The 15,162-nt window shown below is 47.4% G+C and overlaps 1 protein-coding gene across 2 annotated transcripts in view; it reads left to right on the plus strand.

The window, feature by feature from the left end:
• Nucleotides 1-15,162, plus strand: part of DSCAML1 (DS cell adhesion molecule like 1) — a 325,010-nt gene that overhangs the window by 218,425 nt on the left and 91,423 nt on the right. The window contains exon 4 of one of the 2 annotated variants that reach the window (XM_016134882.2): nucleotides 14,615-14,761. The exons of the other annotated variant lie outside the window; for it this stretch is intronic. Within the exon in view, the coding sequence (XP_015990368.2) occupies nucleotides 14,615-14,761 (147 nt within the window). The remainder of the gene's footprint in view (nucleotides 1-14,614; nucleotides 14,762-15,162) is intronic. 2 annotated transcript variants of the gene reach the window in all.

Below are 15,162 nucleotides of genomic sequence, written 5' to 3' on the forward strand. Positions count from 1 at the left end.
AATGCAGTGTTGGGAGGAAAGCGAACGGGCCAGCACAGTTAGGGTGCAGTGCTTGTGTCCCCACGTCATCTCAGTAAGACAGACTCGCTTCGAGAGCCGATAACACACCAATGGCGATGGGACTGTGAACAGTTCTACCTTTCCTGATAAGCTCCCTGGCTAGCATTGCTGATGTGCCATCCGGTCATGTTGATTAGCCTATAAATAAAAATGGTAAATGTTCAAAATAGCAGAATTGCCTCTGCTCTTTGAGCAGCTTCAGAATATTTTCAAGGGTTCTGAGAAGAGGGAAATGGGACTTGAACAATCTAGAACCACAACATGAGTGGTCACTACAAGCTCCTGAGTGGGTTGAAGTAGACGTTAGATGGGCTCGCTCATCCCTGGAAACTCTGTAGAAATGACAGTGGGAGCTTTCATTTATTGAACAACCCCTGGGGAGACACTGGGCCAGGCACTTTAACTCTTGTGACAACTCAAGCTCTGTGTGATTTGTATATTATTAGCACAATTTTATAGATGGAGAAACTGAGGTAGAGAGATTAGGTAACCTTAGCAAGATCACACTGATGAAGCCAAACGTTTTCTGACTTTAGAGGCCGAGTTCTCAGCCATGAGGTAAAAAGGCTGAGGTTCAAGCACTGCTTCATTCATGTACTCCATTCATTCATTCAATAAATACTCATTGAGCACCACCACATGCAGGCATTATACCCAAAATAGCCCAGAGCAATGGACAGGCAGCAGCCCCTGCCCTCATGGAGGTCAGAGTCTCATTCACCAATATACCCTGGGCCTTTAGCAAGTGCCAGACTTGGGTAATGCTAGGAAGTGGGAGGCAGAGGTACATGGGCCTGCCAGCTGTTCTTGGCCTTTGGGGGCTCTGACCACTCATTCTGGGAGCAGCATGTGGACACTGGAGGCCTCTGAACCAGAGAGGCCTCTCAGTGGGAAGGTGACCGATTGGGAGACAAACAAGAAGGACAGAAGGATGTTCTCTGCTGTCATCCCAGTGCCCTTGGAGCCACATCAGATGGTTTCAAAAGGTCACAGTGGCTTCTGGGACACTGTAAGATCAACTTTGTCATTCCCTGTCGGTCCTCACCCCAGTGTTACCAAACAGAGAGATCAAGGAAGGAATAGGACAAGAGAAAGTAATGAGCATCTGTGAGGCAGCACTTCTGCAGCAGCACATCGAACCATCACAGGAACTCTGTAAGGCAGGTGCCATTGTTACCACGCTATAGATGAGGAAGCTGAGGCTCAGAGGGTTTCCTGCCCAAGACTTGCCTCCAAGTCATCCTGGCTGCAGATCCAGACCTCTATTCCTAGTGTATTCCTGGCCCTGGCCCTGGCCCAGGGGTACCAGGGGTTCAGAAGAGTGATATGCGGTGTCTTTAAGGAACCTGCTTTCTTTTGGGGAATATAGGAGTGACTCATGGAATAGGAAGGATCAATCCAATCATGAAACTTAAGGACCTTCCAGGTCCCAGAGGGTGGCCCCACAGTAGGAGCTATGAACTGTCTGTAAAGGGAGAGGGAGTTTGCATTAGCTGGACCCTCACAGAGGCCTTCCAGAAGAAGCAGAGATTGAGAAGGGCTTTGCTGGGGCACAGGAGAGGTGGGTGGCACCCACTACAGGAAGGAACCTGTGGCAACGCCCATGGCAAGCAGTGTAACATAGCGAAAGCATGGCTTTAGATTCAGACAGCTATGGCTTTGTGGTTTGGGGCAAATTGCTTTGAGCTCTCTGGTTTGCAGTTTCCTCATCTTTTAGAGGGGAAGAATACACCCTACACCTAGATGAGGCTGTAGCAAGGATTAAACTCACACGTTAGGGGTGAATACTGGGCTGACCATCACCATCTGCCTCCCCAAGGCCCAAAGACACAGGGTCTCTCCCCCTGCTGGTTACTGGGCTTCTGTCAAAGCAAAGCCGCTTTCCTAAATTGTAATAACAGTTATTTCTATCGCACCGTGAGCATCTGACACATGAGCGAAGAGCTATGAAGCTCCCCAACGGGCAACATAAAGGGGGATGGGGGCTCCAGGGGAGGGTTGGAGGCTGCTGCTCCTGGCTGGGCTCTGCCATGTGCAGCAGGAGGAGGACTGGGAAGAAAGAGGCTTATTTCAGTACCCTGTTATTATGGCATCTTGTTTTCATAGTTTGTTCAACAAACCTCTCTCCCTCTCCCTCTCCCCCACCTCGCCTCCTTTTTTTTCATCTTCCTCTCTCAGCAAATCCATTTAAATGCAATTCTATTCTTAAAGCGCCCCTCTCATGCATGTCTAATGAATGTCAGGGAAATGCTATTACAATGGGGCTGAGGAGGATCCGATCGGCAGTGTGTGTACAAGTCATTTGAAAGGAAGCCTGGGAGCGCTCCAGTTTTATTACAGCATAATTAGAAATAAAATCTTGTTGCAATAGGAGAATGAGAGATGTGTGCTAATCCCGAGGTAGAGAAACGTAGAGCTATATTTAAAGAAAAGGACTTAGGAAGACAGAGAAAACTAGCCAGTGTTTTTCTGTCCCCTCCACCAAGACTTTCCTGCCGGTTCTCCTCCCTGAGATGCTCCATCCTCGAATCCCCTGTGCCCCAACCCCGCCCCCAAGCTCCCTGGGGACCACTCCAGAGACAGTGCTGACACCCTTCTAGGTCTCAGCTGCCCAAAGTGGTCAGTCTGCCAGAGACTCAGAGTAGCCGAGCATGGTCCCTCCCTGGAAATCCACACCTTCCCGCCTACTTAAAAGGCCGGTTTGTGGGCAGTTGGGAGGTGAGGGGAAGGGTCAGCAGAGCCCTGCACTTGGAGGCTGAAGCCCAGGTCAAGTTCTAAGTCCCCCACTTACCAGAGTCATACATTCATATAATCACAAATTCATTCATTCACAAATTCATTCAGTCATTTAACAACTATTTACTGACCTGCCTATTTTGTGCCAGGCACTGTGCTGGGTATATTCACTAACTCATTTAATTTCCACAAGGAACAGATTCAGAGAGGTTCAATGGTTTGCCCAGCATCATCTGGCTAGAGAAGGGAACACGATTTGAATCCAAGCCCTTCTGATACCAGAGCCAGGTTTTTTCTGCTCCACGACACTATCAACTTTTTGGGTCCTCTTGATCCCCATCTCTCTAGTAACTCCATCTCTTGTAGAGCCCAAGATGCAAAGATAAAGATGGAGGGACCTGGCTAATCCTCCTTTAGGGCAGAAATGGGCATCGCTCCATAGTTCCATGTCTTCTTCTTTGACTGTTTGCCCTCTCCCCTATGGAAGTGGCAGTGGAGGCTGCTTCCCCAAGGCCTCCTGAGAACACATGGGGTACGTCGTGTCCATTAGGAGTCTGGCACGTGAAGCCGCAGCCCAGCCTGGCATCAGACTTGGAAGATGAACATAATGCAGGCGGGTTGACTTGTCACCTGCCACTTAGAGGTTATTACACTGTGTCACCCTCCTCTCGCTCTGCTCCCCACTTGAGCTCCAGCTTCAGCATCACCCTCGCTCTTCCAGCGAGTCAGGGGCAGGGCGAAGTTTCTGGCTCTGCATGCCCCCAGTAAGCTTCGTAGCAGAAGCCCTACTTCTCATCCGGTCTCCTCATGACCCAGATATGTCCTCTCTGCCTGATTGTAGTTCCATGGGGAAAGAGCAGTGGGCCCAGAGACAGTGGGCCCTGTCGACATCTACACTGTGACCCAGACTAGCTGTGTGGCCCTCTGTGCCTCAGTGTCTTCAAGTGTCACATGTGGTGGTGGATCAGATTTGAGTGTTTGATAGTGAGTGCAGTGAGGCCCTACCTGGGATCAAAGGCCCATTCCCAGGGCTGGTTTTCTGCCCATCTTATCTCTTCCTCTGCTCCTGGCACCTAATGTCCACTGAGGGCTCTTGGTTCAGTCTCTCCCCACCTCATACACTCTCACTCTGTGAACGAATCCTGTCTGGTACACCTAGTGACCTCCAGTACCAGCTCACCTCTGTCCTCCTCATTCCTACATTAAGGTCCTCACCCCAGTGTCTTCACAGAGCAGGGCCCAACTCCAGAATCTTAGCACTGGAAGCGTCCTCAGGGAATAGCACATCCAAGTGAGGAGTGTATTTGTTTTCTAGGGCTTCCATGACAAAACACCAGACTGGGTGTCTTAAACAATAAAAATTTATTTCTCATAGTTTTAGAGTCTGGAAGTCCAAGATCGAAGTGTTGGCAGGTGTGGTTTTTCCTGATGTTACACTCCCTGCTTTGCAGATGGCCACCCTCCTACATGGTCTTGCCTCTGTGCCCACACATGCCTGGCGTCTCTTTCTTTTCCTTAAGTACACCATTCCTATTGGATTAGGGCCCCACCCTTATAGTCTTATTTAACCTTAAGTAGCTCTTTAAAGGCCCTATCTCTCAATACAATCACATTGGGAGTTAAGGTTTTAACATGTCATTTTAAAAGGGACACAGTTCAATCCATAGCAGGGAGGATCTAGGATTTAGAGGCAGCCAGCACCAGAGCTGGGACTTGAATCCAAGTTTCCCACTCACATGCCATGTGCCTTCCACTATACTGCAAATGTCTCTCCAGCGTTTAGGATGGGGGGCTCACAATTCTGGGAGTCCAAAGTCTAAGGGGAAAGAGGAGACCTTGGCTTTCCTTGGGATTTTCAAACCCAGGTTGTCAGGTACCCCCAGGGCCTTCGCCATTGGTAGGAGTACCAGGAGGGAATGCAAGGTGCTCTGCAGAGTTGAGCCCTCAATAGCTTTTTACTAACTGCCCTGGTTCTGGAACCCCAGACAGGGCTAATTTCTGCCAGCCCAGAGGTACTGATCAGCTCCACCTGCCCTGCCCCACAGGCACAAGGGCCTGAGAGGAGTGGGTAGCCTGCCAGTGGGGGGAGTTCGCTCATTAGTCTTATCCATAGGCTCTGAGCTGCAGGCTGATCACATTGTTTTTGTAAATCTATATTGGATGGAACAGTAACTGGCAACCTTTATTAATTGGAATTTTTCTTTTGGAATTGGGAGTTTCCTGGAAACCAGTCAAGGTACTTGGAAGCCCTGGCATTTTGAGGCTGCCCCCAGGGAAACAGACTTGGACTATGGACTATGACAGGCTAAGTATCTCTACTCTTCCAAGAGAGAGTGAATGATTTTTCTGACCCTGGCCGAAGACTGATCTTGGTGGAAAGCTCCATCCATTCCTCCCCTCTCACTCCTCCCTACTTCTTACCTCCCATTGCCAGCCGAGGCCTTCTTAGTGGTGTGGTGGCGGGGGAGGGGAGAGGAGAGGGGTTGGCAGAGCAAGAAACACTTTGCTCAGCTTATGGTTTTCCTGCTTCAGGAAGGCATCTGGCTCCAGGAACCGAAAAGCCTCTTCCAAGAAATATCCCTAGCCAGGACCTGTGCATTCAATATAATACCTACTCCCTGTGCACTCATATGCCCTGTGCTTTTACATGCTTCATAGTATTGTTATGACCCCTCTGTACACCTGAACAGTCCAGTGAATGTCACAATACTCCTTCAAAAACATTGTCATATGGACACTGCAGGAAAACCCCGTGAGCTGAACAAACTAGTAGTTAATATCCCCAGTTTGGGGATGAGAGGACAAAGCCCAGAAAAGTTAAGAGATTTTCCTAAAGCTAGCAGGTGGCGGGTCTCAAGTCTCCCATTTATGACTCCGAATACAGTGCTCCATACACTAACCATTGGAGTATACACCTTCCTAAGCTGCCAACCCCTCTCTGTCCCCTGTGATGTCCCATAGGCCCATGCAAGTGCACCCAACAGTAGACATGCCAGCACACGCACCTTGTTCCCTCCCAGACACATACAGCCACTTGCCCGTAATCACACCTTCCTGCTAACACAGAACACCTGGTCATGGCAGAGTTTCTTTGCTCCCTAAGTCTGTGTCCTTCCAAGACAGATGACTACCTAATACCCCTGACCTCTTACTTCGCAGCACACCAGCCTCCTAAGGAACATCATTCATCCATTCTTTCATTTAATAACTGTAATGCTTTTTGAAGCAGTCTTGTCTCACCCTTCGCACCTTTCTGTTCATTCATCACTCTAGCCTTGGCTAGTAAGAAGGAAGCCTCCCCCAGAAGAAACAAGGGGCCAGGGGCCTGGCCACTGCCCAGAAGGGGTGGAAAAGTCCTCCTCACAGCAAGGGATTGCCAAAGCCCCTTCCAAAATGCACCACACACTCTTCTGGCATCTGGGTTTAAGCAAAACAACTGTAGATTTGTGTTCAGGAGACCCAGTCAGGAATCCCGGCTCTTCCACTCACTAGTTGTGTGACTTGGATAAGTCTCTGCCTGAGCCACAGTTTTCTCATCTATAAAGCAAGAGGAGCAGCATGTGCTTCCTGGGCTGGTGATGGCACTTAAAGGAGGGAGCATGTGTGAAAGTGCCCAGCACAGTGCCCGGCCCATGGTGCTCACAAATTCATGCATCTTGGGGCATCTTTTTTGCTGAGTTTATAAAATGATTTAAGACACCAATTAGGCCTGGATCCTTCTCCCAACCCAAGTCACACTGTACCCATGAGGTACAGGGCTGCAGAGGGGAAGTTTATAGCTGGACACAGGTCTTCCTCCTCAAAGGCCCCAGCTATGGAAACCTCTGACAGCTAAGGGATTGAGCTTGCTTAAGGCAGACAGTGATGGAACCACCCAAGGCAGCTTAGTTTAGGACTTCTCTGTCCATAATGGGGCTCAGTGCCACTCTGCCTCCACCACTGTACTATACCCCTCTGGTCTGAATCTCGGCCCCTGGGATTCTCAGGTGATTTCATACTGGAACCAGTGACCTCTGTTGTTAGTGGTCTCTCCTGCTGAGCAAGGGTAGCATTCTGCTCCAGTCACCTAAGGAAGAGGCAGATCTTTGGTCACGGAAGGACAATGGGAGGCCAGTCTCAGACGAGGCGGAGAGGTAATATCTGTGTCCCTCCTTCTCCCTGAGCCTGGCTGCCCTGGGTCTCCAGGTGTTTGAGGGGCGCCTTGGAAATGTGAGGTCACTCCCTGCTGGGGCCTCCCTCTAGAGATGATTCAGCCATAGTTTATGCTCCAGATTGCCAGACTCATGTCTTTATTTCCTTTCTTTTTGTCAGCTCCGAACCATCAGTTTTGCTTAAATGTCCCAGCCTGGACTTAGCTGAGCTGGGGAACCAAGACAAGGATCAAGGCTGCCTAAAGGGGGAGCAGTTGCCCAAACCATTGACATGTGACAGTGGTACTTAACGGAGAAGAGACCCCCGCCGGGGGTAAGGAGGACCACAAAACAGGACTCTAAGCTGGAGGTCCAGCTGTCTTACCCTATTGGAAGTGCCTCCTCTATAGCCAGGATTCATTGATTCAACACGTGTTCACTGAGCATCTATTATGTGCCAGCCACGCGCTGGAGGTGGGATACTAAAATAAATCCTTGCTCTCAGTGAGAAACACAACTTGTTCTGAAAACAAAAAGTCAGGGTAAGGAATTGGGCAGGGACATGGAACATAGTCTAATTTTAATAGAGGGGTTAGGCAAGGCCTCTCCAAGGACCTGGCATTTGAGCAGAGACCTGAACAAGGAAAGAGAAGAATTTCAGGCACAGAAGGAATAGTCAGAAGCAAAGCCCTTGGGGTGGAAATGAGCGCATGCACGCCGATTTTAAAACCTCTTTAATAGATGATTTCCAAGGAGTCCTGCACCTCTGTCACTCTTAAAGCTAGGAATTTATAAATTGCTGGGAGAAAAGAACTTTATAGATGATCCAATTTATTTCTCTCGCTCAATACTTAAATCCTCTATGCCAAGTGTTTCTTCAGCCTCTACTTAAATACCCTTGATGACAAGAAACTCACTACCTAACAGACACGTATTCCAATTCTTTATAATCTTGACTTTTAAATGTATTTATTTTAATTGTGGTAAAATATACATAACATAAATTTTACTATCTTAAACATTTTCAAGTGTTAAGTTTTAAGTTGAGTAGTGTTTCAGCTCAGTTTTAAGATCAATAATGTTTAATTTCTGTTTCACTTTGGAAATATGAAATTCCATACCCATTAAACAACTCCCCATTTCCCCTGACCCCACACTCTGGCAACCACCATTCTACTTTCTGTCTCTCTAAATTTGACTACTTTAAGTTCCTCACGTAAGTGGAATCATACAGTATTCGTCTTTTTGTGACTGACTTATTTCACTTAGCATAGTGTTATATGTTGTTAAGGTTTATCCATGTTGTAGCATGTGTCAAAATTTTCCTCCTTTTTAAGGCTGAATAATATTACATCGTATGTATATACATTTTCCTTATCATCCATCAATGGACACTTGAGTTGCTTCCATCTCTTGGCTACTGTAAATAACACTTCTATGAACATGGGTGAGCAAATATCTTTTCAAGACCCTGCTTTCAACTCTTCTAGGTATATACCCAGAAGCGAAATTGCTGGATCATATGATAATTCTATTTTTAATTTTTCAAGGGACTGCCCTACTATTTAATTTTGACTTTGAATGATCAAAAATAATTATTTTTACAGATCTAATTGAATTTAGTAGAAACAATGATTAGCAATGGCAAGAGGTTTTGCCAGATGTAGAAACACTCAGAAATGAGAGTGGTTTACTCTGGGAAGGCTTCCTGGAGCAGGTAAATTTAGAGCAGGGATCTGACTTTTCTGAGTTGCTATTTCCACATGATTGAAATGGAGATAAAACTATCTTAGAGCTTTGGGAAATTTCATTCATTCATTCATTCTAGAAATATTTATCTAGTACCTATTTTGTGACCTCCACTGCTTTCACAATGAATGAAGTGCGGAGCCATTGGAGTTTGGGGCAAAAGAGCCACATGATCTGACTTTAAAGCATCACTCCGGCGGCATGCTTCACTCAGTAACTTCTCTTCCCTTTCTCTAGATGCTGAATTGGGATCTGTCCAGTCCATACCTTCCCACAAACCTTCAACTCCCCCTCCTCTGCCCAGCACCCTCTCCCCACCTAACTGGTCCTCATACCTCCTTGAGAGTAGAGAGGGAGCTGCACCCTTACAGAGGGCAGCTTCTCTCTTTATAACCCTTTGGGGTCACCAGAAGCCCCCATATTTCTGTCGATTATCTCTCCATGAAGATAATCGACAGAAGCTCTGGTGGTTCTCCAGAGCCCAGCCCTCTGAACTTTTTACTAGAAGAAAAAGGCAAAAAGATACTGTGGGCTCACAGAACACCTGTGTGCAGGGCTTCCAAATCACCAAGGAAGGCCTCTTTTATTTCCAAGCCCCTGAGGAGGAAGAGGGAGAATTGACAGGAAGTCTGACCGCACAGAGGGGCTGAGAACCCCAGCAGCCCCTAGCCCTTCATCTCCCTGCGATGGAGCAACTTATATTCAAATTTAATCAGCGCCATCCATGTGCTAGGGACTTCTACAGGCAGCACTTCATCTAATTCTCCCAAAAGCTGTATGACTTATTATCTCCTAAAGGAGAAATGGAACTCAGCAAAGTTCGGTACCATTATAGAGACATCAGTTGTCAGTGAAGGGGCCTTACAAGTGTATGTAACCCAGTGGATCTCTACCCTAGCTACTCATCGCAGCATCCAAAAAGCTTTTCAAAAATGCTAATTTCCAGACCATAACCCCCAAAATTCTGAGTTTCATTTTACAAGCTTCTTAAACCATTCTAATGCACAAACAGTTAAAAACACATGCCTAATTCAACTCCTCCCTCTTTTTACAAATGGGAAAGCTGAGGACCTGAGAGAAGACTGGACTTCCTTAAGGTCACCTTGTATTAGTTCCCACAGGCTGCTATAGCAATTATCATGAACTGGGTGGCTTAAAGCATCAGAGATGTGTTGTGTCACAGTTCTGGAGGCCAAAAGTCCAAAATCAAGGTGAGAGCAGGGTGTAGTCCCTCTGGGGACTCTTCCTTACCTCTTCTAGTTGCCAGCAATCCTTGGCATTTCTTTGTTTGTAGATGCATCACTCCAGTCTCTGCCTCTGTCTGTACATGGCCTTCTGTGTGTGTGTGTGTGTGCTGTGTCCAAATTTCCCTCTTTTCATTCAAGAGGATACCAGTTATGTTGAACTTAGGGCCCACCCTAATCCGGTATGAACTCATATTAACTTGATTACATTTGCAAAGATCTTATTTCCAATAAGGTCGCATTCACAAGATCCAGGTGGAAATTAATTTGAGGGGACAGTATTCAAGCTAGTACATACCCCATCATTAGAGACAGAGCCAGGACTGCAACCCAGTTTCCTAAGTCTCATCCTGGGCTTGGCCCCTCTTTATCCTCCTCTCACTAATGGCTTCCATGGGGCCCCCTCCCCCCTTTCATTAGCCCCGCCCCCCCAACTGATGGCCACGCCTTTCCTGGTGGAAGGACATTGTCTTCTAAATGTGGAATCCCAGAGGAAAGAGAGTGGGTCCAAGACTTCTCCATGGAACCCAGTCCAGGACATAGGGTGCTTCATAAAGATTTGATAAACTGAGTCAAACTAAATTGAATGGAAGAGTGCTCCTTCCTGAGGTAGTGAGGATCCTACTGTCAGAAGCAACCAAGCAGAAGCTGGTTGACCGTATGTCCTTATGAGAGGTGCTGTTATTTTAGGAGAGTCGGTCTAGCACAGAGCTTTAGAAGAACATAGGAAGTGGTCTAATGGTCTGGGCTCTACCACTTACTAGCTGGGTGGGTATTTAACCTCTCTTTGCTTTGGTTAGTTATAATAACAGTATCCATTTCAAAAGGTTGTAGGGATTAAATGAGATAATGTTTATAAAGTCTTTAGCCTAATGTGTAATAGGTGTTCAGTAAATATCTATCTTTTTAAAAAGGCAGGCCTACTCTAGATCACCAGGAAAACAGAGATGGTGAAATAGTCTGGAATATTCATAGCAATAATGAAAAAGAAAAAGCAGCAGCTCCCTGGCATGGGCGTGTTTACAAATGAAACCTCAGTTTTTGATATGTCGTGGTCAAGCAGTGTCAATGGCAGAGTCCTAATCTTGAAACCTAAGGGAAAGGGACCCTCCAGTGTCCCCATGGGGACACTATTGGCATCCAGCACCTCAGCCCCTGACCACTAATGATATTAGCACCCCCAGTTATAGTGTCCACCAAAGATGACCCCAGACACACATTTCCAAATGGTCGCAGGGTGGGAGCTGGATGTGGAGGTCCTGGCTGCCACTCTGTCCTTCCTCCAGCTGGACCCAGCCTGCTCCAGGGAAGAGGAGCCAAGATATGAAATAGGGGTTCCTCTAACAATTCCAGGGATGGCAGCTCTTGTTTGGGATGTGGAGTATGGGCTGCCAGACTGCCAGGACACCCTGCTAGAGCCAGCCTTGGAGACCAGCCATGTTGTGGAGCCCTGGCCCCTCTGAACCCCTACCAGCTGGCTGTGCCTCCCCCCACAACACCGTATGGCACTCACTCCACAGGCCTCTTGCTCCTTCCTTCCCCAGCAGGCCCCATCATCTGATTCTCATCAAACATGCAGAACTGATGTTGCACAAGGCCCCCCCAGAGGGGATTAACATAATACCCCTGATTTCTCCTTCCCCTCGCTCACTCTGCATCCCCCTGGCTGCAGCCTGCCTTTGTTTCAAGAGGAGCAATACACTGTGTCTGGAAACGTAACTGCAATTAAATATGCACAAGAAGGGGGGAAGGGAGGGGGAAAATGAGGACAATGAAGGATGTGAAACATCAGATGCAGCAGCTGCTTGTTGCTATAGAAACCCCAGCTCCCCACCACCATCACCACAGCACCCCTTCCCAGCTTCGAATTCCATTGGGGGCAAGTGCTTCGTGGTCCTGGGGTGCTAGAAGCTGCTTGATTACAGAGTCCTAGCTGTCCAGGCTGTGGGCTGCTAGGGTTGATTTGGGGTCTTTCCTGTGTTTCCTCACCCTGCCACAACCAACTCATACCCTGGTCCCTCTGATTGTCAGCAACACCCTCCAATAGTTCTGTGTTCTAGTCCCAGTTACATAATAAATGACGGGAAAGCTTCCTCATCTGCCTTGGGGATGTCATAACATGGAGACGTTATGGCACATTCGGAGTCTGATGGGGGAACCAGGCTTTCTCTGCGCTTCCTCCAGGCCCCCTCTGACTTCCCACAGCAGGGTTTCACTCCTTCTCACTTCCTTTTCATCTTTTCTCCATAGCACTGAGTGAGGTCTACGTGGTGTGGTCTGTGTATTGAAGAGGGTGGGGTGGGGTGCACCAGCTCCAGGCTTCAGAAGACGGATAGGCTGCTAGACAACTGGGGGCATCTAGGGGAACCCAGCAAGATGGTGTTCAGCAGGGATTCATGTGAAGTCCCAGGCCTGGGCCCACAAAGCCAGGTGTCCAAGGGCGCAGAGAGAGAAGGTGGCCTAGCAGCAGCGCACTGACCCAAGACCAGGGCCTCGAGGTGGCTACAAGGTGAATGTTAAGCAGTAGTATGATGGGACTGCCTTCCCACACCCACCACCACCACCACCACCACCCCTGCCCCTAGCAAGTGGATACAGTCTTAGGTTGGGGGTTGGTACCCCTACTCTATTTTTCCCTGGTTAGATGAGGCTGCCTATCAAATCCCCACCACTTGGCAAGTGCTGGGCATAATAAGTCTAGTCTTATACAAAGATGAGTGGGAAGGAAGAAGACAGGAAGAATGGGAAGGAATATGGGAAGGAGGGAGAATTAGAAGATGTGTCAATACCAAAATTTATTAAGAAGCAAGAGACTAACCAGAGTGACGAAGTTATTGAAACCGTATTAAATGAATAACTATTAAAAAATAAAATTTTAAGACTGCTTAACCTGAAGAAAAATCAAAGGGCATGATAGCCGCCTTCCAATGTGTGAGGGAGTATGCCAGTAACATAGGTTTAGGCTGGTTCTGTAGGGCTTCAGTGAGTGGAACCAGGACCCATGGAGGCAACTACCAGGAGACCAATTGTGACCAAGAAAGATCTTTCTAAAAGTCAGAGCTATCGACTTTGGAATGGGCAACTGAGTAAGGTAGTGAGTTCCCCAGCCCAGGAGATATTCAAGTAATGGCTGGAGAACCTTTGTCAAAGATGTAGTTTAACACTTTCAGCTTTTTAACCTTGAAATTCTAAGCCTCCTCTGTTGGAAAGTGTCCTTTGGTGATGTTTCCTTCTCCAGTTGCTGAGATCTTGAACTTGTGCTTCGAGGAGTGGGACTCCACAGAATATTACTAATAGGAGGGTGAGCCAGTGTCAGAGCTCTTGTTATTGGTTGAGGAGGTCACTCAGCCCCCAAGTGGGAGGAAGCTGATCTCTAAATAATAGGATTGGAAGGGCATGGAGCCACCCAGAATGTTTCCCTATGAAAGCCTGACATTCCTAAGTCAGCATTCCTGTGGGACCAGCATTACCCTCTTCCTCCCAGCTTTCTTTTAAGTCATTATTACTGACCTGATTCTGATGCCCCCTTCTGGTGGAAGTGGCATCCTGGGGTCTCCCATGCCTGCCTGAGGAAGAGGCTAAGCAGGTGCAGAGCAGGTGTAAAGACCCAAAGTTAGGTTCTCAGTCTCAGCCTGGGTCTTGGGTCGGGGGACACTGCTAGGAGATTACGGAGTCCAGAGCCAAATACAAGCCCCTCCCCAACTCTCATTTTCACAGTCTCTCCTTTTAAAGTTACACTGACTAACTGGAGTTCAAGCTTTGCCTTAGGATCTTGGACAAGAAAATACACTCCATTTCTGAGTGGAGTCTTATGTGAACATCAGCAAAATGGGTGTACTGCTGCCTTTCCTTCCTACTTCCCTGCCAAGTCCTGACAGTAAAGGACTGTGGAGGGGTGGGAAAAGTCAAGTATCGTGCCCGTGCCTTTGGCACAGAAGGGGTGTTCAAAAACTGTTAAATGATTATTATGTATCTGCATCTCTATGTCCCCATTCTTAGTGCAGCTTAGCCTGAATAATTGTTGAGTGAATAAATTATTAAAATTGAGAGAAAAAGATTGAGATTTATGTTTGACTCAGTGCAGAGGGAGAGCTGGGAGCCAGAAGGCCTGAGTTCCAGTCCACTTACTGACTATGTGACCTGAAAATGGAGATGACACCTCACACAGTTATAAGAACAAATAAGCAATAAATATGAAAGATCTTTGCAAACTCTTATAAAGAGGTATGGCAGATGTGAGTTGGACTATAACACTAAGTGAACACTTACTGTGTGCCAAACATTATATTTTTTAACCCTTATATCCACTCTATGAGGTATTTGTTCCACCTCACTGTACAGATGAGGCTCAGAGAGGTTAAGTAACTTTCCCAAGGTCACACAGCTAATAAGAGAAAGAATCAGATTGGAACTCAAATCAAGGTCTGATTGTAAAAAGCCCAACTTCTCTCTGTAAAACTCTGAAGCATTTACACTTAAAGGAATAATGACTGTAATTTCCATTTGTTTGCATATAGCAAGTCCCCATCTACCCTGCCTTCGAGGCTGCACCAATTTCATTCCTTGTTTTCCTGATAGCCTTCTCTCCCTGAGCAAAAGTCCTAGCCTAGGAGCAGGCCAGCTGCCAGCCCAAGTTTCTTCTGGTGGTATGCCCAGCCAGGGAAGTAATAGACTATGTCCTGATTGTGTCTCCAGAAAACAGGTTTTTTATTACTTACCACGGCGGGCTGTACATCTCTGACGTGCAGAAGGAGGACGCCCTCTCCACCTACCGCTGCATCACCAAGCACAAGTATAGCGGGGAGACCCGGCAGAGCAATGGGGCCCGCCTCTCTGTGACAGGTAGGCGAGAGGGTTTGGTGGGGAGGGCACCAACCCCTCCGTGGGACGGGGCCTTGTCCACACCATGGACTAAGGAGTCAGCTGTGTACTCGGGGCACTCAGAGAAGTCGATTAAAGGGCACAGGTACAGGAACTACCGGGGCCAACCTAGTATATTTGGTTTGGCGATGCCCTTCATGTGCAAAAGCTTAACTCTACTGAAGAACAAACTGTTACCATTTATCAAACCATGAGAGTCAAGGAACCCTAACTCTCCTGAAGAATTAACATGTTATTTATCAAATAACGGGAGTTAAGGAACCCATCTTCTCTTTCCTTTTTTTGCCTTTGCTGCCAGAAGTTCATCAATAAAATATGATGCTCAAACTTAATAATGATTAGATTAGATAGGATTAGATTAG

The sequence above is a fragment of the Rousettus aegyptiacus genome, unplaced genomic scaffold (genome assembly GCF_014176215.1).
Source record: "Rousettus aegyptiacus isolate mRouAeg1 unplaced genomic scaffold, mRouAeg1.p scaffold_m13_p_5, whole genome shotgun sequence".
NCBI lineage: Eukaryota > Metazoa > Chordata > Mammalia > Chiroptera > Pteropodidae > Rousettus > Rousettus aegyptiacus.